Source organism: Vicugna pacos, chromosome 2, assembly GCF_048564905.1.
Source record: "Vicugna pacos chromosome 2, VicPac4, whole genome shotgun sequence".
NCBI classification, from domain to species: domain Eukaryota; kingdom Metazoa; phylum Chordata; class Mammalia; order Artiodactyla; family Camelidae; genus Vicugna; species Vicugna pacos.
The window spans coordinates 77,745,620-77,770,568 of record NC_132988.1 but is presented as its reverse complement, the minus strand read 5'-3'; the positions used below and the strand labels follow the sequence as shown (position 1 = coordinate 77,770,568).

Below are 24,949 nucleotides of genomic sequence, written 5' to 3'. Positions count from 1 at the left end.
CTGGTTGATCTGGGCTGCTGTCCTCTGTAGATAACCTGAGTGTGGTAAGTTACTTTTGCAGTAATTTCCATGTAGCAAACCTCTTGTCTTTCTCTTTCATCTTCTTTCAAAAGAAGAAAAATTATTTTAAAAATTATAAATTATGGAGCCAGTAAAATTTTACCATGTATCAGGATAAGGCAGAATTGAATGGTAGGTATGAATCATTTGCCCAGGTGAATTTTTGTTAAAACCCGCATGTCTGCAACATGTAATTGTCTTTTAAATTAAATCTGACAGTGGTGATTCTTAAGAGCCTGTGTATATCATGACTTTCTTTAAAATGTGTTACTCGTAAGAGGAAAAACATTCTTAATCATGAAAGAAGAAATAATTGTATCATCATTAAGACTGTTGTGTATAAACAGAATAGTCTAAATTCCTTCTAGAATCTGTCTTATTTTGTAATTGGTTTCAAACCACCTGCAATTTGCTGTTGAATTACTTTTGCCAGTGGTTGGGACACAATGTCTGCTTCAGTCATTTTGATGTGTATTACTATTTTATTGTCTGAAGTTCATTCTAAATGTCTCTGTTTCTATATAACAAAAACAATTTTTTGAGATCATCACAATCTGGCCTCTCGTTACCTTTCCTGATTTGTATCCTTGCTATTATTGTCACTATTACCAAGGCAGGTCTCTGTATTTTCACTGTTGAGGGGGGAAAAAAAAGCGTCTCACTTGCATGATTTAAAGAAATGAGAAAAAAAGAAGCTTTTTTTCCTCCATCTTACTTCCAGATCCCTAAAGGCAAATATATTTCTTAAAGATGGTTGATAAAAGGCAGAGGGTTTCAGGAGGTGGCATTTCTGTTATATAGATAGATATCAAACGTAGAGATTTTGAAATTGTGCATAGGAGACCTGCAGTTTCTATATTCATACACTTGTTCACTCATTCATTTTTTTAAAAATACTCATTGAGCATCTACTGTGCTCCAGGCACTGTTTTAGGATAAAAAGGTGAATGGCCAGCACCTGTGGAGCTCAGACTCCAGTAGAGGCAAGAGACCTGAAAACAGCTGATCTTAAGATACAACCAGGACCAGATAGGCATCTTGAGAGGTCTCAGACACTTCAAAAAATGTGTGGTATGCTGCCCATCCACACCACTCCCTATGTAAAGAAGTCCAATATAATTGTGGTTATTTTCCTCAAAAATTACTTTTATTTGAAGAAGAGGGCTAAATACTTTCCCCAAGCTTTCCCTCTTTTGTTTCACTTTGTTGCTCTAAGTTTATTGGTGCCCTGAGGTTACGCTTAGTTTTACCTCTTGGCAGGTAATCAACTCTAAGAATAACCCTAACAGCACTTGAACACCTTAGCAAAATGCAGAGGAAACTGGGAGGACTGAGCGGGCATCCATGGTCAGCCAATAGTTTTATTGAGAAATTGGCACCTGACACCACTTTGAAACTCAGTTGGGTTTTATGGAGGGAGGGAGGGAAGATGGAGACAAATGCACGTGAATTTAATGGCTGCCCATCTTAGTGCACAGATCGTGTTCTGTAAGAGTACACCTGGGAGAAAACATACTATATAATGTTTATACAATATATAATGCATATTATACATTATATATCAAGTGTTTGTCTAGGCTGCTGCCTTTCTCCTGAATTAAACTTGTCAATATTTAAGTGCTTCATGGCCACCAGGTAACTGTATTGTCACCAAAGTTTTGAGATCCATTTATACTGACTAGAGCATTCACAAATGGTTTTGTAATCTTCTTAAAAAGTATTGGATGGGACTTGCCCAAGTTATAGATTATAGACACCACTCAGATTCGATTTAATAGCTAAAAACCAGCACTGTCTTAACCCTCTTTACTTCCATCACCAGTGCAAGTTGTTGGTGTTGGGTGGCGGTAGGGGGCTCTTCCCCCGACCCCTCTCCGTTAAAACAAAATCTAAAATCATTTAACAAAGTTGACTGTTTGCCAAAAAGTCTTTTCTTTTAAGTCAACCAAGTCCCTTCACAATGTTTGTGCCAAAGTAGATACATCTGTTAGCTGCCTTGACTTACCAGGTAAGTGATCTTCAACCCACATGATTCAAAAGACAGATAATTCCAGTTCAAATGTGACTCACAGCAAGATTTAAAATACAGTTCTGTGCTTCATAGGTCTTCTGGTTCTTTTAGCTAAGACATTAAATCTGAGACATTCACAGGATTGCTATACTACAATGACCAGATATCAGACATGCCAAACATGGGTGAAGCCAAGCCCTCTGCAAGTCCAGGATCTGGTGATGCCCTCTTCCCCTCTTGGGATTCCCCCCTGTTGAGCTCCTATTGGAGATAGAACTCCAAGAAAGATGTGAAGAGAGAAACAAATAGAACAAAGGCAAGATGTGAGTCTGGGAAAATAAATAATTGCCTAAGAGAGGAGTCTGATTTAGTTGAGGGCTTTCATGATATCTGCATATGAGTTGAGACTGCAAAGGTAACTCAAAATTCACTCACTCAACCAGTAGTTTTTCAACCTATGATTCTGCAGACAGAAGTAAATTGTGGGATGAGCTGGAAGAACTCAGATTAAATTGTTTCTTAGACATTTTATGCTCCTTTATACCAACTCAAGAGTCATGGTAGAAGTCTTAACTAATTAGATAATAATTCTGAGACAGAGCACAATGATTGGATCTCACTTCTAAGAGAGATGAATGCTTGCTCCCCAGGTACAACAGAAAGGGAAGCACCCTTCTCTTCACTGTAGGAGGAATTGTTTTATTGCCACATTTGGGAGTATTCTCATTAAAACATGGTCCTGCACACAAATTTTTTTTCATTAAATGGAAGGACATACATCACAAATGTCAATGGTGGTTAGCTTTGTATGGCAGATTTAATAGAGATTTTTTTTCTTTTGATTATGTGTGTGTGTGTGATTTTTAGACTGGTCTTCTTTGATCATGTTATTTGAGCTAAATTTTTTAAGTTACACATGTTGGGGGTAAAAACTAAGTGGTAGAGGAAATATGAAGTTAGAAGGGAAATGTGTGTTTTATTTTTGTGTTTAAGAGACTTAAGCTCCACTACTTCAATACTCAAGTCATCATTTTGGATAGACTTCCTTTAATACAGTGATTCTCAAACTTCCCTGAACCATGGAATCACCTGGGAAGCATTAAAAATCTGAATTCCAAGGCCACTAACCCCCTTTATTTACCCCAACCAATGGGTCAGAATCAAAATAGAGTCAAGTGGTTGGTATTTTTAAAAAGTCAACTCATTATTATTAAGGTTCCATACTGCAATTTTTTTTTAACCTCTATAGCATTGACCAGGAAGTTACATTACTTAAAATTAGATTCCATGAGTGTTTTACTGCTTTCTTTTATTGTCACTTTCTTTTATTGGGTGGGTTTTGGTAACATCTGACATAAAAGTTTTCCAGGTTCTCTGGTGTACAACGTTGGGACTTCGATCAGTCATATAGGCACATGTGATTTATTAGTTGCTTGCACAAGGTGGGCCGCTTAACAAAACACTATGGTTTGTTTTAAATGGATCATTTAAATATCAGTTGTAGCCTGTGTTCGCTGATTCTCCTTTCTAAACTTCCCTACTGGTCACTCACTAAAGCAGTCCCAGAATGGGTTTCTGAGAAAAACACAGACTTTGCCTCAGGTACACCTTTGCCATACCTCCATCTTGAATCAGGACGGCCATCAACTCAGCTCCATCTACACCAGGGTGGCCTTCCATTCAGGCCTGTGTCCTGGTTGTATCCTTTAATTTTTATAACAATGCATTGCCTTATATGCCTTTCCTTCTGCGTACCTATTCCTACATATGATAAGCAGCCCCAGGTAGAAATATGAGCTCAGGTCCTTGCCAAAGTCTTCTGATTCAGCCCCACAGCTGCCCAACCCCGATTAAACCCCAGCTGGTGAAAATACAATTCATGGAGGGTTGTTAAAGAACATGTATCCATGTGTTTCACTGAACAATCTAAAAAGTCTGATTTTTAATCTTAAATCATCCCTGATTATCAGGGAGGTAAATACTTAGATGGGATCATTTTAGCTTCTCAGTGATCCCTTTCAGTGGTTCCACCCCAGTACTGCACTTTAACCCTATATTAGGGAATAGGTTCGGGAAAGTCACTGTTGTGTTTATCATAGAGATACTGATAAAGGCTTGGCCACTCTACATCGTCTGTCATCTTTTTTTTTTTTTTTTGAAGCACTTGTTGAGAAATTTCTCTATATCTCAACCTGTTTTTATTTTATGGGCATGGTTAATCTTCTGAATGTTTGTGTTTCCTCTTTGCTTTGCCTGGTAGGAAGCTCAGAGTCTACTTTGCAGTTCATGTCAAGCACTGTATAGGAACCTTAAAGCAAGCAGTAAATTTGCTCCAGGCTTTTATTTTCCCTGAGCCTGATTTCTTCATCTTTGTATTTTATTATGTATGTAAATTTGTAAACTGCTAAAGCCTTCTTAAAAACAAAATGAGAGTATAAATCAGAATTTCTCAGCCTTGACACTAGTGAGTCAAATAATTCCTTGTTGGTGGAAATGGTGGAGTGGGAAGGGGGAGGCAGAAGGAGGGGAGGCATCCCGGCATCCAGATGCTAGATGACAATAGCAGTTGTTCCCCTCACCCCAAGTCATGACAATCAGAATGTCACCAGACATTGCCAGATGTCCCGGGGTAGGGGGGCAAAATCACCCCTGATCAAAACTCACTGGTATAAATGAATAAATAGAAATATAGAGCATGTAGGATCCCTGGCTGGGTCTGAAAATTAAACTGGTAAAGACAAATTGACAAGAGAAAAGCATGGAAATTTTATTTTAATTTTTACATGTACATGGAAATTTTCATAAAAGAATAAAGACCCAAAGAATTGACAAGAGCAGGAAGCTTTTATACTTTTTAGATAAAGAGACAATTTTAATTTGTGAAGAATTGACAAGACAAAGGGGTTGGCTCTAGGGGCACTAAATGGTGAGGAAGTAACAAGATTTGTTTATTCTGGCCCTAAATTCCGTCTCTGATGATAAGAATGTCTCCCTTTCTCCTGATGCAGGGAGGGTATCTTTCACATGAGACATTCATTTCTTACTTTCAGGGAAGATGGGTAAAGGAAGGGGCCTTCTTGTTTCTGCCATTTTCTCAGGCTCCTTCAGCTTGAGCTATTCAGTATGCCAAAGTGCCAGATTTGGGGGTAGTTTGTTCTGAACTCCATCAAACACTTGGTATTTTCTAGGCTATGTGGAGGCCACTGTCTTTGGGGGGCACAAAGATCACTGAAGCCCAGTGACTGCCCTCAGAAAAGCCTGCAAACAAAGAAACAAACAAAAACCAAAAGGAGAACCTACGTGCTCAGAATGCACATAATTGGGTATATCTCATATATGAAGTTAGTATAACTTCCTATAGCTTTCTTAATGACCCTGGGAAAAAGGAAGTGAAGATTATTATCATCGTTATTTCAAGAAAAGGCACAGAGGTTGCCAAGTACCAAGGCTGTGGTTAGAGCCCACTGCCCTACTCCCAAGTCCAGTAGGCTCTCCACCACACCATCAAAGAGGTGAGCAACTTCAAAAGAGGACAAGAGGCAAACCCAACTTGGAGAATTAGGAGTGGCTTCCTGGAAGAGGTGGCATTCTCAATGAAAAGAGGGTGACTCCTGGTGTCAGAAGAGTTTCCAGTCTTGAACCATCAAAAATACAATTAAGTGGGGGAGGAGGTAGCTCAGTAGTAGAGTTCATGCTCAGCATGCACGAGGTCCTAGGTTCAATCCCCAGTACCTCCATTAATCAATCAGTTAGTTAATTAATCCTAATTACCTCTCCCCTCCAAAAAATAATAATAATAATAATCCTAAGAGGACTTCTAATCGAAGCATTATCAGACATGAGCACCATTTGAACATGAGGGAAAGTGTTTTAGAGGGATTTTTTTAATAAAAATTATTTTGCTTCAATTAGAAAATGCCATGCCTGCAATTAGGTATAACCATTTTTTAATTTCCTTCGAACTGAGAGCTTTCATTGTTTAGGCTAAAATTTCAGAGATGACATAATTGGTGATACATTAGGCAGAATCCTGTTGGGATGCAGACAAGCCAAATTCTGTACAAGATCCAGATAACTGGCTCCAGATGCAGACTCAGACCCAGGAGTAAAAGCCACACCTGCTGGGGAGTGTGGACAAGGTCAAGAAAGGATGTTCCCTGGGAAGGGCAGGATCTGAATGTATGGGAGACAATAATGGGAAACAAGGCTTCAGTGGAGTGGAAGCCAGATGCTGGTAAATGACTAATCTTTCTTCATGCCCAGTCTGTCAAAAACAAGGGACCATTTCCTCAGCTATGGGCCTAACATGGGGACTTCCCTAGGTTGGGCAAGTAGCCCTCCTCTCACCCCCCAGGTCCTTTTGTTAGCAGCAATTCTTTAGCTTAAGTTAGGGAACCGCCATACCTTCAATTATGCAGAGTCATTTTTTTAACTTCCTAATAACTGAGAGTTTTCAGTGTTTTGGCTATAATTTCAGAAATGACATCATAGAGAAGGAAAAATAATTTCCCCTCTAGTCCTCTGTGTCCCTGGCTGGGGCCCCTGTAACAAAAGAGAGAGCAATAGGAGAGAAACAGAAGTGTATTAACACGCCTATCTCACATAGGATGGAGATATCCAGGGAAACGTGCAATTCTCAGAGGTGGTTTAGAATTCAGGCTTAAATGCCATCTTCAGCTAAAGGCGAAAGAGAGACATTACAGGGAGGTGGCCAGGTAAACAGCGGTCAGGTTTATTACGCAGGAAGGTGCCTTCTCCATTGATGAGTATCTTGGGATCTGGAGTCATCTTTCTTTCCTTGGTGGGAGAGGAAGACACCCTTAGAAACAGAAATTTCCTTTATGTGTATATATTTCCTTTGAAGGGCAACTTCTACTCTGTTTTCTGATCTTCTCCCCTGTCTGCTGTTTCTCAAAATAATCAGCTCAAAGTAACTGCTATCCTAAAGAGGCATATTTTGCGATGGCATTTTCTGGGCTCGTGTGACAGAGAGACTGCAGAATTCTGTTTGAGACACACAGGTGCTGGGGAAAGGGGTCCACCTGCTCCAGACGTAAACTCAGACCTCAGACTAACAGACAGGCCTGCCATGGGATGTTGGGTGCTGGAGAAGCTCGAAGTTATAAAAAGCAGGGCCTTCTCGAGCGACTTTATTTTACTTTCTTGTTCCAGAAAATGAGTTACATATAACCCATGGAATTATTTGGTAGGAAGCTGAAAGTCAGCAGGAGGTGGGCAGAGGAGAAAGGAAGGGGTCTAAATAGAGGGAGTGAAGGGCCCTGTGAAGGCCAAATGAGGGAGAGTCAGCGGTCTTGTCTGCTCCCATCAGGATGGTTCAGACTGGCTGAGAGAAACAGAGCCACGCAGGACCCGGGCTAGTCCGTGAAATGCCTTGCATAAGACCGAGGACTTGGTAGAATGGAAGAGTTCTGACTCTGCCTTTAGCTCACCTGGCTTTTAACTTCTTAACTTCTCCAAGTACCAGATTTCAAAATAGGAAGCCTGATTGTTATGTGGCTAGAGGCCAACAGCATGCAATAGATTGCGAAACATGGAAACTAGTAATGTAAACTGCTCAAGAAATTTCAGTTTTTCTTCCTTTATCCCATGAATTGTTTAATCCATGGATAAACCATTGTTTGTTCCCAGAGGAAGTGCTCTTATGGGAATTTAGATAGAAATCAAATAATAAATCATTGTTGCCATTAGGATCCTTTGGGGCACAATCTGGACAGAGGTGCTTCCCGCACAACTTAGGAAAGCCCATTGTTTCTGCCTGTGCCCCACCACTTCCTGTTCCTGTGAACATAAGGAGCAGTGACAGCTGCCCCCACATTGCTATATCTAATACCAATCTCATTCCCCTAACCCTCCAGATAACACACAGGATGCCCAGTTAAATTTGAATTTCAAATAAAGAACAAATAATCTTTTAGTATAAATATGTCTCAAATATTGCTTGGGACATACTTCTTCAGATTTAACTGAATATCCTGTATTTTTTTTTCCTAAATGTGACAACTCTATTTAATCATTTAACCATAATTTTTGTTTTTTCTCAATCTAAAACCCAGGCTCCAGCTTCTGAGATTCTTTAGCAACCTATGGGTAAAAAGCAAGATAGTGGCCATACCAGGTATTGGCTGGGATGTGGAGCAACTGGAACTCTCATACATTACTGATGGGAGTGTAAATTGGTCCCACTGCTTTGGAATACAGTTTGGCACAATCTACTAACTGTAGGACCCAGCCAGTCCACTCCTAACTATAGACGTAACAGAAGTACATATGTAGTCCACCTAAAGATCTGTACAAGAATGTTCATAGCAGCACTGTACGTACTTTTGATGAGAGTCCAGACTGGAGACGGTATGGGGTGGCACAGATAAATAAATTGTGGTGTATCTACATAGTGGGATGCTGTACAGCAGTGAGGGTGAATGAACTACTGCTGGACACAACATGGTTGACTCTCACAATCATAATTTTGAGCAAAAGAAGCCAGGAATGGAGGAATAAATAATGTTTATAATTCAATTGATATAAGGCTTAGACACAGGCAAAATGAGCCTCTGGTGTTAGAAGACAGGGTAGAGGTCCCCTTTGGGTGGAAGGTTAGATTCCCAGTGAGGGTAAAGAGGGCTTCGGGGCACTATCACCTTGAATTAAGCTGTGATTACAAGAACTGTGCACTTGGTGAAAATTCTCTAACTGTGCTTCAATTTCTGCACTTAACTTTACCCGCATACATGTTGCCCTTCAATTAAAAGTTTACTGGAAGAAGAAAAGAGCAGGAGAACCACACAGGTTCAGCTGTTAACACAGGAACAATAAGCGGGAGAGAGAGAGAAGAGGCAGGTTGGAGGGGAGGGGGCGCCTGGCAGGTCCTGCCACACAGAAGAGGCGTTTCAGAAGAGGATGCGAACAAATCTGTGGAGGGACCGGGGTCAGGTCATGATTCCTAAACTCCAGAACTCCCACTTTGAACGTTTTTGAACTCAGACGCCACGTGTTGAGTTTCATCCCTTACGAGGACTGCTTGTCGGGCCTGTTGCAGGCGCGACGTGGGCACCTGCTGGGCAGCGGCTCTGAGCAGCCTGCAGGACCCCTCCCAGCGCTCAGGCTTCGTGGTGCTGTCGACGGTCTCTACACCACAGCTTCTCCCCTCAGCACAGTGGACATTTGGTGACTGAAAGTTCTTTTCTGAAAAAATTAAAAAGTCTTGTGCTTTTCAGGATATTTGGAAACATCCTTGGCCTCTGCCCTCTAGGTGGCCTGCACCCCCAATTATGACAGCCAAAAATGTCCCCTGGGAGGTGAAGTAATCTTTGAGGGAGAACCAGTTCTCTAAACATGCATTGTGGAACTCTAGGGCAAGTTTTTATTGACTGGTTTCAAGATATTAAAAATCCATACATAAGAAAGGGAGGATATTGCTCAGTGGTAGAGTGTATGCCTAACACAAGGTCCTGGTTTCAATCCCCACTACCTCCATCAAACAAAAAAGAGAAAAATATATATATTCATACATACACATGTACGTGTAAGAAAGCAGTTAGTCACAAACCATCTAGCTTCCTGTAGTCCCAAAATTTACCTAAGAAAGGACAGCCTAGGAGAACGTTTACCTTTCCTTCCTGATCCGGGCTTGCTCATTTCAGCTGGCCAAGATTATAGTCCCTGACTGGTAGAGTTCAGTGGAAAGAAGAATAAAGGCTTGGAGTTCCCTAGAACTGAATTCACATCCCAGCCCTGCCACTCTGTCACTTGGGACACATGGCTTATTTTCTGTTTCTTTCCCTTTTCTCGGTAGACTTGCTGGAGAACTAACCACATCTAACAGTTCCTAGGAACCTAAAGGGGTGGGGGGTAGTAACATGTTTCCCCCACAAAGCCAACTACTACTCTCTTTTACTTAACTAACATTCAAGAAGTATCTACCCTCTGCCAGGAACCACTCTGAGGGCTTTTCAAATATTAACGTACTTAATCCTTCTGACAACTTTGTAAGCTATGTATTGTTAGTATCCCCATTTCATAGATGAGAAAACTGAGGCATAGAAAGGTGAAGTAACTCACCCAAGGTCATGGAGCTCATCACTGGGAGAGCTGGAGCCTAGGGCCAGCGTCCATGACCTGACCCCCTTGATTGTGCTGCTTGGTCCACTTTCTCATCTTCTGGTTCTGGTAACATTTCCTGTGGGGTGCTTGCCATGTCTTTTCCCTGAAGAGACTAGGACAAGGGTGCAGGGCCAACACTCAGTCTTTGAGACAAGCCTCATTTTCCCATCGAGAAATTCAATAGGGTAGACCAGCAATTACGATTTCTCCTTGGCCATGGCACTTAACTTCTTTGCCTCCATTTTCTGGTCTGCAGTGAAAAAAGTCTTATCAGCCTTAGTTCCCTGAATGCTCTGGCCTGCTGTGAATATTAAATAGAGATCAATGTTAACTAGAGGTCAAACATGGAAAGCATAGGTCTCTCTACAAGTGAAAGCCATTGTCATATTGGCAGCATATCACACCAGGCTTGTCTATCATCTTTCACTGGCACTTAGACATCTCTCCCACGTAAATGGTGACTTGCAGTTTTCAAAATGTCTTCACATACATGATCTGATTTGAGCCTCCCAAATACTAGCAGTGACTAAAATCCAAGCCTTCTGATTCCTAACCCGTGGGTCCTCCTAGCACCACACTGCCATTAGCCCCTGGGTGCTCTGCTCCCAGGTGCCTCTCCATACCATTAAATCAGGCATAGACCCTGCTACTTGGCAACATTTGGTTTAAAACAGACACAGTGGTGCATCTGTCAAGTCACTGACACATAGGTAACACGGTATTTCATAGACACAGTCTCATTACATTAATACAACAACCCAAAGAAGAAAGTCATATTGCATTCATTTGAAAGATGTTAAAACTGAGGCTCAGAGAAGTTAGTTTACTTGTCCAAGGACACACAGAGGGTAGAAAATAGATTTGAATCCAGGGTCATTTGCCTCCACAGTTCCTAATTGTGATCTAGACCCCACCTGGTCAAGGTGTGCACCAGACACCAGCACCACTGGCACCACCTACGAGCATGTTAAAAAGTCTCCCTCTGGACTTACTGAGTCAGGATCTGCTTTCTAAACAGGCATTTAGGTGAGTCCTGTGCACGTTATAATTTAAGAACCATTGATCTCTGTTGCCACTCAGTGCAGCTCTATTTATGATATACAGAAGTACAAAATCTATAAACACGTATACACATCCATACACACATATATTGTAGTGTGTTTTAAAAATATACTTCTAACATTTTTACATTAAGAAAGGGAATTTAGAGATTTAAAAGCAAGTGACATGAGTCCCTGTGTTAGATCAGGAATTGAATTAATAGCTACATAATACATACTAAGAAAGAAGTGATTTATACATAAAGCAGTGGCAGCATACGCCCATTCCAGGATTTACATCAGAACTTCTTATTTTTGAAACTTACACACTGGTATTTTTCTTTACATCAAATACAGAAAATTTTATCCTCACTCTAAACTCTTCAACACAACAAACATGTGTCCAGTGCTGTACAGTTATGAAGTGCTCGAAGAATGTTTAAGATACAGTCTTTGCCCTGGAGTAATTTTTAGCTTTGGGGTCTCTTGGGAACAACTTTAGTGTAGTTTCCTTTTTTTTTCCCCCCAAATTCTTTAAGTTGAACCCATGTACGCTAAGCAGGACCTCGTGCATGCTAAGCACTCTATCACTGAGCTATATCCTCCCCCCCACCCCCCACACCCAGTTTTCCTTTTTAATATACTGGCTAGACCGATTTTGATTGGCTATACTGATTTTTTTTCCTTAAGCATTGTTTTTATTAAAGGAGCAATTTTCTGTTAAGAATATAACTTCATTGGTACTTTTTTTTTTTAAAGGAGGTACTGGGGATTGAACCCAGGACCTTGTGTTAGGCATACACTCTACCACTGAGCTATCCCCTCCCCCACATATTTCCTTCTTTAAAAGTGCACACACACCCAGCAGCAGAAGCTTTCTGTTTATTTTAACTATACTGATTTTCCCAGTATATATTTTTAAAGTAATGGGTAATTCATCCTTGAGGCCAGGGATATATAACAGTCAGAGTTTAACCACGCATTACCTGTACAATCTATTCTTATCTGTAACTATCTCTTGGATAGTAGATTGAGTTCATATCATGTGCCAAGTCTGATCAAACAGTAGTAGCATTCTATACCCTGTCTCGTGAAGGATTCTAAGATATGTCAAGTGAGAATGTTCCGGGATCATTTAGCAATGTCTGCTGCAGGTGTGGGAAGGAGATCTTGAGGTACACCAGCCATGCATTGCCATCCGTACACTCTGACCCTGCTTCTTGCTCCAAAAAGCTGATGTCTTTACTCTTCCTCATGCATTCCACACTCTTTCTTTCCCCTGTGTCCTCAAGTTATTTCCGCTGCTTAGAATGTCTATTGTCTATGCCCAGACAAGAATCCCAAACCCTCCAATCAGCCTTCCCCAAATTCTTCAAAACCGAATGATAATTCTACTTCTGTTACTTTGGAGGGAGAAGGGGAAACAGAAAACAAAACACCCAGTCCCAAATCATATGTTTGGACTTCTTCAGCTCAGGGCCCTGGGTCAGATGCTTCTTTTCCACCTCCCACAGGACCAAAAAGATTCTCGGTACAGACTTGTTTTGATTGAGATTAAATACCACGACTTCCTTTGCGAGTTACACTTGTCCTTCTGGAGCTATGCAAGTGTCTACAGTTTTAGGTCCTTTATTTCACTACTGGAGATTACCACCTAATGAGTTCTCTTCTTTAGCTTCTCTTACTTATTCAAAAATTCTGTTATACCCTCTCTAGCTCTGTAACTACACCCAATTTTAAAATAAAGCCAGGCTCGCTGAATAAAAAGATTTTGAATGAAGTATGCTTTTCTCTTCTTGTCCTCCCCTCTTTGGTTTGGTTCTCAGAGGAATCAGTGTCTGAGAAAGGAGTCAAACAAATATGATTTAGATTTAAAAGCAGTCAGATTAGGCAATAATACTTGTGGTCCCCTTTACCATTCTTGGTTGTTTGTTTTTTTTTTTAAATCAATTCATCTCCCTTAAGAAGCACTTGGGTACTTATTAAACATACAGATTCCTTAATCCCTATCCAGACTTATTAAATTAAATCCAAATTTCTAGAGATGTGTCATTTTTAAAACCCCCTCAAGTGATTCTTACCCACATTAAAGTTTGAAAAATAAAAGGAAAATTTGCCAATTAGAAGCAAGTTTTCTCTTGTATTTAAATAAGTAATATCACAAAAGTTATCTAACAATACGACAGTCGTTTTCTAAGATGGAATGGCTATAGACAAACCAGGGGAAATAACCGCTACTTAGAATATGTTAATTAATAAGACTTCATTATAACAAGAAACAAAACACTTCTGTACACACACTAAAAAGCTTATGTCTTACCCTGCACAAATTTGAATTCACTTGATTAGGCAAGGCAATACAAACCATTCTCAAGACTTTTAACCAGCATCTCTCTGCTAATTCATTCTTTCAACAATATTCATTGCGTGTCTGCTGTGTGCCTGGCGCTGTTGTAGGACTTTCTGGTCAGCCCTTTATTACTTTCGCCTCTCAGTTAATAGTCTGCATCACCACGTAGCCATATACTTTCTCACATTATCAGCAAAGATATCATTACCCTCTGAAATAAAGAGGAGAGAGAACTTCTGATTCTAGTTAAATATTTATCTACAGCTTGCAGTTTCACACATGATTCCAGGTGTGATTTGACCATAATTATACAGCCTTCTCAGTTTCAGGCGGTTTTCCCTTTGTGTCATAAAGCAAATTCTTGGTAATATGTATTAGAGGTACCTTTCTAAAGCAGTTCAAAGTGCCTTGGCATTTATTGTTCCATGAACTTCCACTTTGAGGCGACTCGGCTGTTGGTGGGAATCAACTGATAACGGCCTCGGGCCTCTGGAGACAAAGCAACCAGGAGGAAGAGCAGGGCAAGGTGAAGAGCTAAGAACACTGATTAGGAAGCACTGAGAAAGAGTGAAATGACGTGAACACAGTCGTCCCCAGAACCAGCTGTATCAGGGTCGCCTCTTAAAAACTGTGCACACGCATTGTCCAGCCCCTGCTACGGAATCAGAGTCAAGTTTCTGTATTTTTAACCAAGTGCCAGGGATGAACGTAGTTCACAGTCAGGACTGGGGAGCATTATGGGAGAATCTTTGATGGGGGCCTCCCCTGGGAGCACAGTGGAGGAGAATTGAAGGGAGCAGAGTAGAGGGATAATGCAGGTGGGGTCTGTCTCACAACCCATCAAGGGGAGTGTTAGAAGTGACCAGGGACCAAGACTACAGAGCACAGCGTTACAGTTTGATTTGAAATAGTAAAAGAGAGAGTTTTAACATTACTCATTAATGAAATCAAAGTTTCTCTCTTGAGACTTCTGGCTGGGTAGCAGCTCACAAGCTATAACTTGATGACCAAATGAAATATGAAAAGTATTGGCACTCCTTTCATGGACACTGTTTCCCAGTGGTTTTGCCACAACTAGGTTTTTTAATGGGAACTTGATGCCTGTTTTTTCAGATCCTGACCTGACACCTTCACAAAAGGAAATTAATGTTTTTAAAGTAACCTAGGTCTTGTATTAAAACTTTAGTTCTCAGGATACCACTGATAATTAAGCAATGAATGCTGACATTAGCTAGAAGCATCTATTTTAATAACAACAGTTTTATGGAGAAGTAAAGAACACTATCCCACAGAGAGCTCTTAAAGAGCAACTGATGTAATGTCTGTGGAATAGCTTTGTAAGAGTTGATTATACTTACTATTCACTAGAGACACTTCAAATGCAAAACAGACATTGTTCAGGATAGTTGTCTTGAAAACAGCAAAAAAAAAAAAAATCACTTTGCTGATGAAAAGAGAGATTAGTGAAAGGAGTGAAAAACAAAGAAACCAAACAACCTGAGAAAGGACCCTCATTTCCTTTCCTTTACATTTTTAATTCTCAAATATCAACAATAGTCTAGAAATACTGTGCTAAGTTAGAGGAATATGTCTTCTAAATGGCTCTCTACATTGTATCCAACCGGTACAGTTAGGGGTTTAAGACTTTTTGGTTTTGTTTTCACAGGTTGTGGTGCCCTTTTGACCTTCGCCTTAAAAATGAATCCAGTTGTTTCCCAGCCAAGATATGGTGCAGGGGCCACGGCTAGTGACTGGCAAACCGGAATGTTCGACTGCTGTGATGACATGGGAGTTTGTAAGTGCATTCGGTTGTTGCTCTCTCCAGCCTGCCGACACCATAAAAATCGTTTGTGTGTCCTCTCACTGAGTTCCATGTTTTAGTCTAGAACTCGGGAGTCACAACCTGGAAGCCCAGGGGCGGGTTGTGCCTCTGGATGTGTTTCGTTTGTCCCGTGCCTAGTCACCCCTCTTGCTGCCTTAATTTTAGAATAGTAAGATTCATATAAAAATTAGATTCCAAAGAAAAATCTAGTGTTCCAATCTAGGTCTCCAAATTCTCTTGACAATTTGGGAAATCTGGAAAGAGGTGTCTTCATTCTCAGCTGGTGGAGGTGGGCTGCCGTGGTGTAGGACCCGACCCCATTCAAAGTGACCTTCACTCTGCAGTTTGCCACATTTCCATCCACCAACCATTGTGGCTTTTTCTGTTTTGTGGGTTTTCCCCAAGCTATTTCACTCATTTATTTTACCAACCTGGCCTTGAGTTTTGGAGCCCTGGTCATATCAATCACCTTTTTTTTTTTTTTAATTTTTTGCAGAGGGAAGTAATTAGGTTTACTTACTTACTTTTTTCGTGGCGGTACTGAGGATCAATCCCAGGACTTCACGCATGCTAGGAGAGCACTCTACCACTTGAGCTATACCCTCCCCCACATCACTTCTTTTTATATTTTTCATCTCTTTAGTATCCCCGTGGTCTTGACACGTTTCTCCAGTTTTCTCTTTGCCTTTTCTTTTCCTCCGGAGCTTTATCTGTGTTTCTGGCTTTCAGTTATGTTCTTGTGGCTCTTGTGGCTGTCCCATTTCGGGAAGCATTCAGGTTTCTAGCTTTCCTCTCTTAGAATTCTTTCACATCACCAAAACATTCTTTTGTGTGAGACAATTTCCTTGTGTGAGGCAACTGCCCAATGAATTGCCAACATTCTCCCTGTGGATTGCCTCTGTATTGAGAAACAGCCTCTTTTTTTGGATACGGTGGAAGTTTCCAGTTCCAATGAGATATAGCCTTTTGCTAAAACAATCAAAAACCAGGGGCTTTCTTATCTCATCTAGGGTACTGCCATATCAAAACTCCACCCCTGAACTTTTCAAACTAGACTTGTACTCAGAGCATGTTTGAGAACAGTTTCCTGTTTGCTGCTATTTTAAGGCCTTTCGTGTGTGTGTGTGTGTGTGTGTGTGTGTGTGTCTTATACAGACTCCTTCAGGTAAAATTTCAGTATGATTTTTAAGTTTTTGATGCCAGTATCCCTTAATTTCTATTTGCCTCCATCCTCATAACAATAATAAGGCTCTCCTCTTTGGCAGAATGACCATCTAGAATCTACTTCCTACTGCTTTTCTCATGTTGGCCCTAAGTATTTCTTCACTCAGCACTTTCTGATCCTAAACACACTCCCACAGTTTTCAAAGGGTTCCTCAGACATCCTGATGCCACAACCTTCCCATGCAAACATGATCCAAAAGTAAACAGGAGCAGGGAAGAAAGATAATTTGCATGTGCTCAGATCCTCAAGGCAAGAGCTTTTGCAATTAAAACTGATCTGGTATATGACAAGCCAATTTTCCCCACATCCTGGACTATAGGGTCTAGAAGCAAGACATAAAGAGCCAAGTGACCCCATTGTTTTTGCAGAGTGTCTGTGAAGGCCATTTCCTGAATGAGGATCTTTTTGAGAGTGCTATGATTAAGTCAAACCATGGTTCCCTTGACTAATTCCTCTATGTAATTTCACCCTGCACTCAGGCCTCTGTGGGACTCTTTTCCCCCTGTGCCTTTCATGTCAGATCGCCTCTGACATGAACGAATGCTGCCTGTGTGGAGCAAGCGTCGCCATGAGGACCATGTATCGGACCCGATATGGCATCCCGGTAGGTCACTCGTGTCCACTGTGAAGTGGGAGCCCAGACGGCCCGAGGCCCTTCTTTCAGTCTGACTGGGCCTCCGTTTTTGCCCTCCTCACCGTCATGGCTTGACTCTAGTCTTTTTTCCACTACCGTCTAAAATATTTTAAGTGACTTACAGAGGCCATGCGGCTATCTATACTTTGGAATATATTCCTAATAAAATCTTTTATTGACCCAATAGATGTGTCTCTGGAAAAGTTGCTGGAGGTGAGCAGGTGAGGGGCAGAGATCAGCGTGAAGTCCTTAGTCTCTCCTGGCTTTACTCAGAGTCAGAGCGAGGACCCTGCAAATCTGCAAAGTGGGTGACAGTTGCCAAGGAGGCCTTGGGTTAACAATGGGTGTGTAGTGGATGCCCTCCAAGCTGGCACATTCGCCTCATTGGTAGCCCATAAGCCAGTGCTCATCCATTCAAAAGAGAGTATTGAGCACCAAGAACCTTGTTAGGTCTTAGGCTGACACTCACTCATTCAACAGGGATTTATTGAGTACATAGAACAGGCCAGGTACTATTGCGGTTGCCAGAGACACGTCAGTGAAAAAGAAAATCAAAATCCTTGTCTTTAAGGAGTTTACGATCTGTTTTGTGGGGGGAGGATTTTTATTTTAACGTAATTTCAGATTTAAAGAAAAGTTGCAAAAATGGTACAAAATCTTCCTGAATACCTTTCACCTGGATTCCCCAAACATTAAAAATTTGCCACATTTTCTTTATTTTCTCTCTTTCCTCTGTGTGTCTATGTACCTATTCTAATTTTTTCTGAATCATTTGAGAGCAAATTATAAACTTGAAGCCGTTATCTCTATTTCAGTGTATATTTCTTAAAAACAAGGATAATCTCTTACATTATCACAAAACAATTATCAAAACCAGAAATTTAATATCAATATAGTACTACTAGCTAATCTATGGGTGTTATTTAAACTTTATCAATTATCCCAATAATATTCTTTAGGTGAAAAGGAAGTCAATCTGGAATCACGCATTGTGTTCACTTGTCATGCCTCTTTCTACGACGGGAGAGAGTTTCTCGGTCTTTCTTTGTCACAGATCAGCTATTTTGTAGACTACTCCTCAATTTGCCTTGTCAAATGTGTCCTCATGATTAGACTTAGGTTACACATTTTTGGCAGAAACTCCACAAAAGCGATGTTGTGTTTGCCATACATCACATCAGGAAGCACATGATATCATGTGCTCCACTATGGGTGATGTTAACTTGGATTCCTTGTTTAAGATAGTGTCTGCCAGGACTCTCCACTACAAAGTTGCTATTTCCTCTCCATAATGGATAAGGATCCTGCAGAAAGATGTAAATATCCTGTCCCTTCACCCACTGGCTCTAACACCCTCTGAGGATTCTTGCCTGAATCAATTATTATGATGATGGCGGTCAGCGATAGAGCGCACACGTTCATGGGAGAAGACAGCTGCAGTGTAACTAAGTGGAGTATACAGGATGCTGATAAGTGCTGCAGAGGAAAATACAGCAAGGAAGAAGAATAGAGGGCTGAAGGGCTGTGATTTTACATAGACCTAAGTAAAGATCTGAAAGGATGAGAGGATGACTCATCTCAGGAGAGTCCAGGCAGAGGAGAGAGCCAGAGCCAAGGCCCTGATGCAGAGCTTACTGGAATGTTCCAGACCCAGCAGGCAGCCAGAAAGGTGGAAATAGAGTGTGTGCACACAGGTGCGCGTGTGTGGTTGGGGGAGGGGGATATTAGAAGAAGATAATGTCAGAGCATTAGCAAGAGTTAAGACCTTCTAGGGCATTGCAGACCATAATAAGAACTTCAGTTTTTACTCTGAGTGAGCAGGGAAGCCGCTGGAATGTTTTTAAACAAAGAAAGGATATGATGGATTTGTATTCCTGGAAACTTAGCCTCTGCCCCATGCGTTGTGACCAAGAGCAAGTGATTAATCTTCCTAAGCCTTGGTTCCCTCACTGATAAAATGGTAATAATGCTGCCTCTCCCATGGTGGTGTGGTAAGGGTCACATGAGGAAATATGTGGAAAGGACTTAGCCCAGGGCCTAGCAGGCAGTAAGTGCTCAGTAAGTGACTATGTTTTTGTTCTTGTCTCAGCTGTTTTCTCAGGCAGGCTTCCTTCCTCCTGTGGGTTCGCTCAGCCGCCTCTCTCAGCACTGCTGGCCACTCTCATTTATGCCACTCCCAAGGCAGCATAACTCAGCACAGGGGTTCTTTGTGACTGGACCATAAACTCCTCAAACTCTATGCAAAGTTTCAGGTGTATGGAGTTATGTGTATGGGTGTGTGGGTGAGGTTCCCGAGGTGGTCTGTAATGGCACAGAGGAAGGGGCACTCAGCTGGATTCTGGAGCTGAGAGTTCTGTGCACAGCTCAGCAAAGAGCTAACTTCTAAGACTCTCCGATAAGTCATTGGGCGGCTTCAGTCTTCTCATCTGCATGAGGAAGTTGCGCAGTACGATTTCTAAGGTCACTTCTAGGTCTAAGTTTCTATGATATAATCAGTCTCCTTGGCATACTTTAAATAAGTGTATTTATAGACTGTGTATCTCTGTTCTTCCTCCTTAGAACAAACCTGGAAAATGGCTAGTAAATCCTAGGGCTGATTTGTATAATTCAGGCTCTCTGCTTTGTTTCCCCTTTCCATCTATGCAAACTTTTATAGCACTGCCCCAACCTAGCCTCTCTGACCTGCCCCTCCCTTCATGGACACAGGCAAGAAACATCCTTTTGCCAGGACCCCAGTCTCTGCAGGAGAGAAGGAGAAAGAAAATGAACCACCACTTGATTGACTCCTATGTGCTGAGACATTATCTGGACACATATTTGCTCATTCATTACTTACAAACTCTGTGTTTCAGGGACTATTACCAGCACTTTATAGATATGAAAACCAGGAATGAGAAAGCTAAAGATCACAGAAATCTAAATGCTGAAATTTGGGCTCAAGTTTATTCTGACTCCCAAGGTCTGGTTTTTCCCACTGGACCACCTTGCCTTCCCATTGATGTGTATTCAGCCACGTACCACAACTCATTGGCTTATTTGCTCAATGATTCTGTAAATGGTGCTCACAACAAGGTTGCTTTTTTAACAGCTTCCAAGCAAGTAAAGCACCGTTCCCCTTTACCAAACAGAATCGTGACAGCAGAATCTTTGTTCCTGGCACCCGTTCCCTGGGAAGATGCTCTGGTCAAGGTGTTTATGACCCTTATTAACTTCAGCATGGTATAAACCTATAGTTCACTTCCTCTTACTTTGAAAAAAAGAATGCTTTTTCTTCTCTGTGGCCTCTGTATTATGAAAGACTTTAGAGAGTGTTTTCTAAAAGTTCCCCTAGGTTTCTCAGAAAATAATAGTGGACTTTTCCCCTCTAAAAGCTGCCCATGGTAAAAGACAGACATAGGCATGCTGGAACAGTAAAGTAATTACATCTTTGTTGAATGAGAATATCTTCTTCTTTGTAGCATATTTTATGTGTGCAATCAATGTTGGTTTAATGAAGGTTTAGAGATTAAAAGAATAAAAAATAATGAACTAAAGAATGGACAAAAGGTACTATGAAGAAAGGATTTGGATGATTTATCATGGAAAAAGAGAAGGCCAAGAGACTGAACTGTTTTCAAGCAGAATATCTGTTCCTCCATCTGTTGAGATGAGGGTCATAACATCAGAAAAATGTTTACACTGTTACCTAGTTGTCCACTCTTTGTGCACATGCTTCCTCTGTTAGATGAGACTCAAAATCACTGTCACAAGGGAAAAAATGTTTATGAAAAATAAATCATTCGTAGTCTCACTGTTTAAGAGCTCCTAATCCTTATAAACTAAGTCTGCTATAGATCTCTCTCTTTCCCACTCTCTTTCTTTCTGCTCGCATTGCACATTGGAAATTGTATTAAACTCAACATTGTAAAAAATAAGTGTAATCCAAAAATGGAGCCCAAACTGATTTCAGTCAGTCAAGACACATGGTCATAGAACCCGACTGTCAGATTGGACTCCCCCGGATCACCCAGAGAGATGTCAGTGAAAATGGCTAGAGGGCTACAAGGTGAGGCCTGGTCTGGCACTATGCTCACAACCAACTGGAAAAATTGATGCATTACACAACTGGCTTTAAAGGGAACCATCTCACCTCAATATAAATAAATGCATGCATACATACATACATAACATACATACATAACATACATACATACAAGGATTTTTTTCTTTTAAAAAAGGGAACCATTCCACTTCAATAAAAATTAATTAATTAATTGATTTAAAGTTTAAAAATATTCCAGAACAGATGCTAGAGAACTGGGCCTGGAATTGTAAACTGCAGATCATTTGAAAAGGTCTATGTTATGAAAAGAGCACTGGCTTGAGGAGAGAAAGACTAATCTCTGCCACCAATTTGTTGTGTAATCTTAGCAGGTCAGTTAGCTTCGCTTGGTCCTCAGAAGAATAGGGATAAGAGCACAGAATTCTCATGATAAACAAGTGACAGAAAATGTATGTTTTAAAGAGGCTGGAAAAGCTATATGAATGCAAGGAACTGTGTGGCCATATTAATAGGCTACATATTGATCCATTTATTTGTTTTTTTAACAGGGATCTATTTGTGATGATTTCCTATGTATGACGTTTTGCACTCATTGTGCCCTTTGTCAACTCAAGCGAGATATTGAAAAAAGAAAAGCAATAAATGCTTTATAAAAGGTGCTTGGTAAGTTGGTGAGAATTCTTTGATTTATGAGGATCAAAACAAATTCTCAAAGACATCTCTGATTTCCTTGGTACCCTCACAGACACATGAGCTATCCCTTAACAAATGGAGGGTAAATGGCTTTAAATGGCCAGTCTACACCAGTCAGTTGGGAGTTAGCTTTCCAGAACCTGGGTGGAGCGGGCTGAACCTGTTTGGATAAGAAGGAATTCTGTGATTTGTTAAGATGTCTGCCACGGGTGGAGTGGCCATGTGATGTACCAGATAAACATGCCACACGTCTTCCACACTTATCTTAACTACACCCTGATTTAAGGTGGTGGAGGTATGTGTATGACAAAACATTCATTTCCCGAAGCCTAGATATCAGGTCCACTGCTACCAACAGTTACCTACTGAGATGTCATGCTAAGTGTGACTGTGTAACGTATCTAGTTACAGGTTCTTGTCAACACCACAATATTAAAATAATAATTCATTCTCCAAAGTGGTGGAAAGCTGTGTTAGTCTCTGTAAGTTAAGTGTGGCCAGTTTACCCAGTTATCCAAAATGCCCAAAGCTCCCATTTAGGAAGAAGAGTACCGATTTTTTGGTGGTGGTATCACCAAAGTTGGGCAGCTACTCATTTGCCTCGTTTCCTAAGTCCTCCTGTCACCTATTTAATCTTCTCAGTTCTTCCCGTTTTTCTTAAGGCAATGGCTTATCAGTCCTGTCTTTCCATCTCTTACTGTCAGTCTCATGGAATTTGTAATCAAAGTTTCATTTTCACCTGGAAATGGCTCTTCTCTGTGAAGTCCATCTCCCAAGAGGCCTTTGAGAGTGTTTGATCAGGACGGCACATCCATCTGCATGACTGGCTGACGCTGGCACAGTCTCTGTCTCTCTTAGCTATTTTGCCACATGCGGCACAAAATAATGTCCTCTTCATGAACATTTTAGTTCGTGTCATTTAATTTTAGTACCATTTTAATATCCAGGTATTAGTCTTCTGATTGCTTTCCTCAGTGACGGAAGTGCTTTACTCATTTTCAAGCAGAGTCAAGATGGTGAGCCTTCTTATTCTTTTTTCCTCCTTGTATCCTACCTCCTGAGAATCGGTTGTTGTTTCTCTTCCCAAGCAGTAATGTTTCTTTAAAGCCTTATGTTACCAGTGTGACTCAGAATTGGATGCCCAAGTAGACCTGAGGGAATTGGAAGGTGGCAGTTTACTGGTCTAGTCATCCAGCCAATGAAAAAGATTGTTTTGGGGTCTCTGCCTTTTGGAGTCTCTTACCTTAGCATGTTTGATGATTCATTGACATTTGGTAAGGGAAGTTAGCTCTGGCAATCTACAGAGCATTCTGTTGGTTTACCCAACCACCTAACAGCAGTGCCTGCCACATAGTAGGCACTTAATAAATATTGTGGGTAAATAAATGAACCCAACTTTCAAGCAAGGAATCATAATGAGACTCTAACCTGGGGACTCATCTGAATCTTAACTAGTGGTCATGACCCTTCCAAATAGATAGTAGTGAATCAGGGGCCATTATTTGATATAGATTTTAAATATGTAGCAATTTGGTGCTAGGGTAGCAGGAAATGAAGTTTTAATATTTGGAACAAGATAATATAAAGAAAGATGGAATGATAAGTCTTAATTCATTCATTTATTTATTCTTTCTTTTCTTTTCTTTTCTTTTTTTCCTTACCTCTACAGGCCAAATTCACGTTGTGGTAAAAGAAAATACTGGAATGAAATCCTGCATCGATTCAGTGCTATCTCATTTCGAGTCTTAGAAATTAATTCAACTAATCATACAGTTTCAAATGGCTTCAAAACATTTTTAATTTCTGGTTTATTTTGAAAGAAATGTATTTCCAATACGGTTTTCCAAGATGATTGCCATTAAAAAATTAATTTTGTCAACAATTTGTGTGTCTTTAAATATTGCTTCATGGAAAATTACAATATGCTTTGTTTTTTTAAAATGAACCCAAGGGTTGTCAAAATGTAAAAGTTGAATAATGGGTACATAGAAAGTCTTTATTCTACTTTTCCACCTTTACATAAGTTTGAAAATATCCAGAATAAATTTTTAAATATTGTTCAAGTAAAAGGCTTTTATTATTTTAGATTTTCCCTCCACTGGGAGACCAGATATTACCCTGTGTGGTCCCCTCACCCCAGGCAAGTACGATTTCCTCCCTTAGGGAGCCTGAAGGGCCGTTAGCACTTCTTTACAGCACCATAGAGTAACTCCACTCCAAAGACACAAAAGGGAGGATTTCTGTCATCAGTCACACAGCAAATCACCTAATTAAAATTTCCATTGGACAACTCTCTTCTCCCCAAAGTCATCTTCTGCAGCAAGACAGCCACATACCTTTCTTTTCTCCTTTTTTCCCTGGTTAAGGTGACATTTTTCTAATTGAGATATAGCTGACATATAACATTGCATTAGTTTCAGGTGCACAACATAATGATTTGATAGACTTATATATTGCAAAACGATCACCACAATAATTGTAGTTAACATCCATCACTGCACAGTTACAAGCTTTTTTTTTCCCCTTATAATGAGAATTTTTAAGGTGTAGTCTGTTAGAAACTTTCAAATCTGCAATACAGAAAAGTTAAATGACATTTACAAGGTCACCAGTGTACACCAATGTATACAGAATGGCAGTGCTGGGTCTAGAAAGCGGGTCTTTGAGTTCTATGTCACTGTTCATGGCAGTACACAGGAGTGTTTTTTATTTTAATTGTATTTTATTTTTCTTGTAAAAAGTAACCCTAGGGGAATGAAATTCAAGAGTGGGAGAAAGACTGTTCCACTCCATTCCCTTTTTCATTATTTTAGTTTTTTAATGTGAACTGTGCATGTAATAAAAAAGTTTAAAGACAAAAAAAAAATAACCCTAGTGTTTAGGCTGTCAAGGATTGTTCTTATAAATTTATAGACTATTCTATCGTTTATCTTCCTAACAGTCTTCATATT

At 40.5% G+C, this 24,949-nt stretch overlaps 1 protein-coding gene and 1 long non-coding RNA gene across 3 annotated transcripts; one reads left to right on the top strand and one right to left on the bottom strand.

Moving 5' to 3' along the window:
- LOC102542348 (placenta-specific gene 8 protein-like) lies at positions 1-23,761 on the top strand. Its single transcript, XM_006198195.4, has 5 exons — positions 1-44; positions 15,249-15,377; positions 17,109-17,233; positions 21,854-21,968; positions 23,668-23,761. The coding sequence occupies exons 2-4, from the start codon at positions 15,281-15,283 to the stop codon at positions 21,956-21,958; spliced, it is 327 nt and encodes a 108-aa protein (XP_006198257.1). The 5' UTR covers positions 1-44; positions 15,249-15,280; the 3' UTR covers positions 21,959-21,968; positions 23,668-23,761.
- LOC140687047 (uncharacterized) lies at positions 6,434-16,188 on the bottom strand. 2 transcript variants are annotated; one of them, XR_012061080.1, is made up of 3 exons: positions 15,929-16,188; positions 10,151-10,493; positions 6,434-9,274 (listed from the first exon to the last, which is right to left on the bottom strand). It is a non-coding gene; the product is annotated as an uncharacterized lncRNA (long non-coding RNA). The 2 variants fall into 2 exon arrangements; XR_012061078.1 differs by having other exon boundaries at positions 10,151-10,442.
- Positions 23,762-24,949: the final 1,188 nt, after the last annotated feature.

Excerpts from the sequence above, each read along its gene's own strand:
- LOC102542348 (XM_006198195.4), top strand. The coding sequence starts at position 15,281 with ATGAATCCAGTTGTTTCCCAGCCAAGATATGGTGCAGGGGCCACGGCT. Across the intron at positions 15,378-17,108 it reads CTGTGATGACATGGGAGTTT|GCCTCTGTGGGACTCTTTTC; the intron begins GTAAGTGCATTC and ends CCCTGCACTCAG. Across the intron at positions 17,234-21,853 it reads GGACCCGATATGGCATCCCG|GGATCTATTTGTGATGATTT; the intron begins GTAGGTCACTCG and ends TTTTTTTAACAG.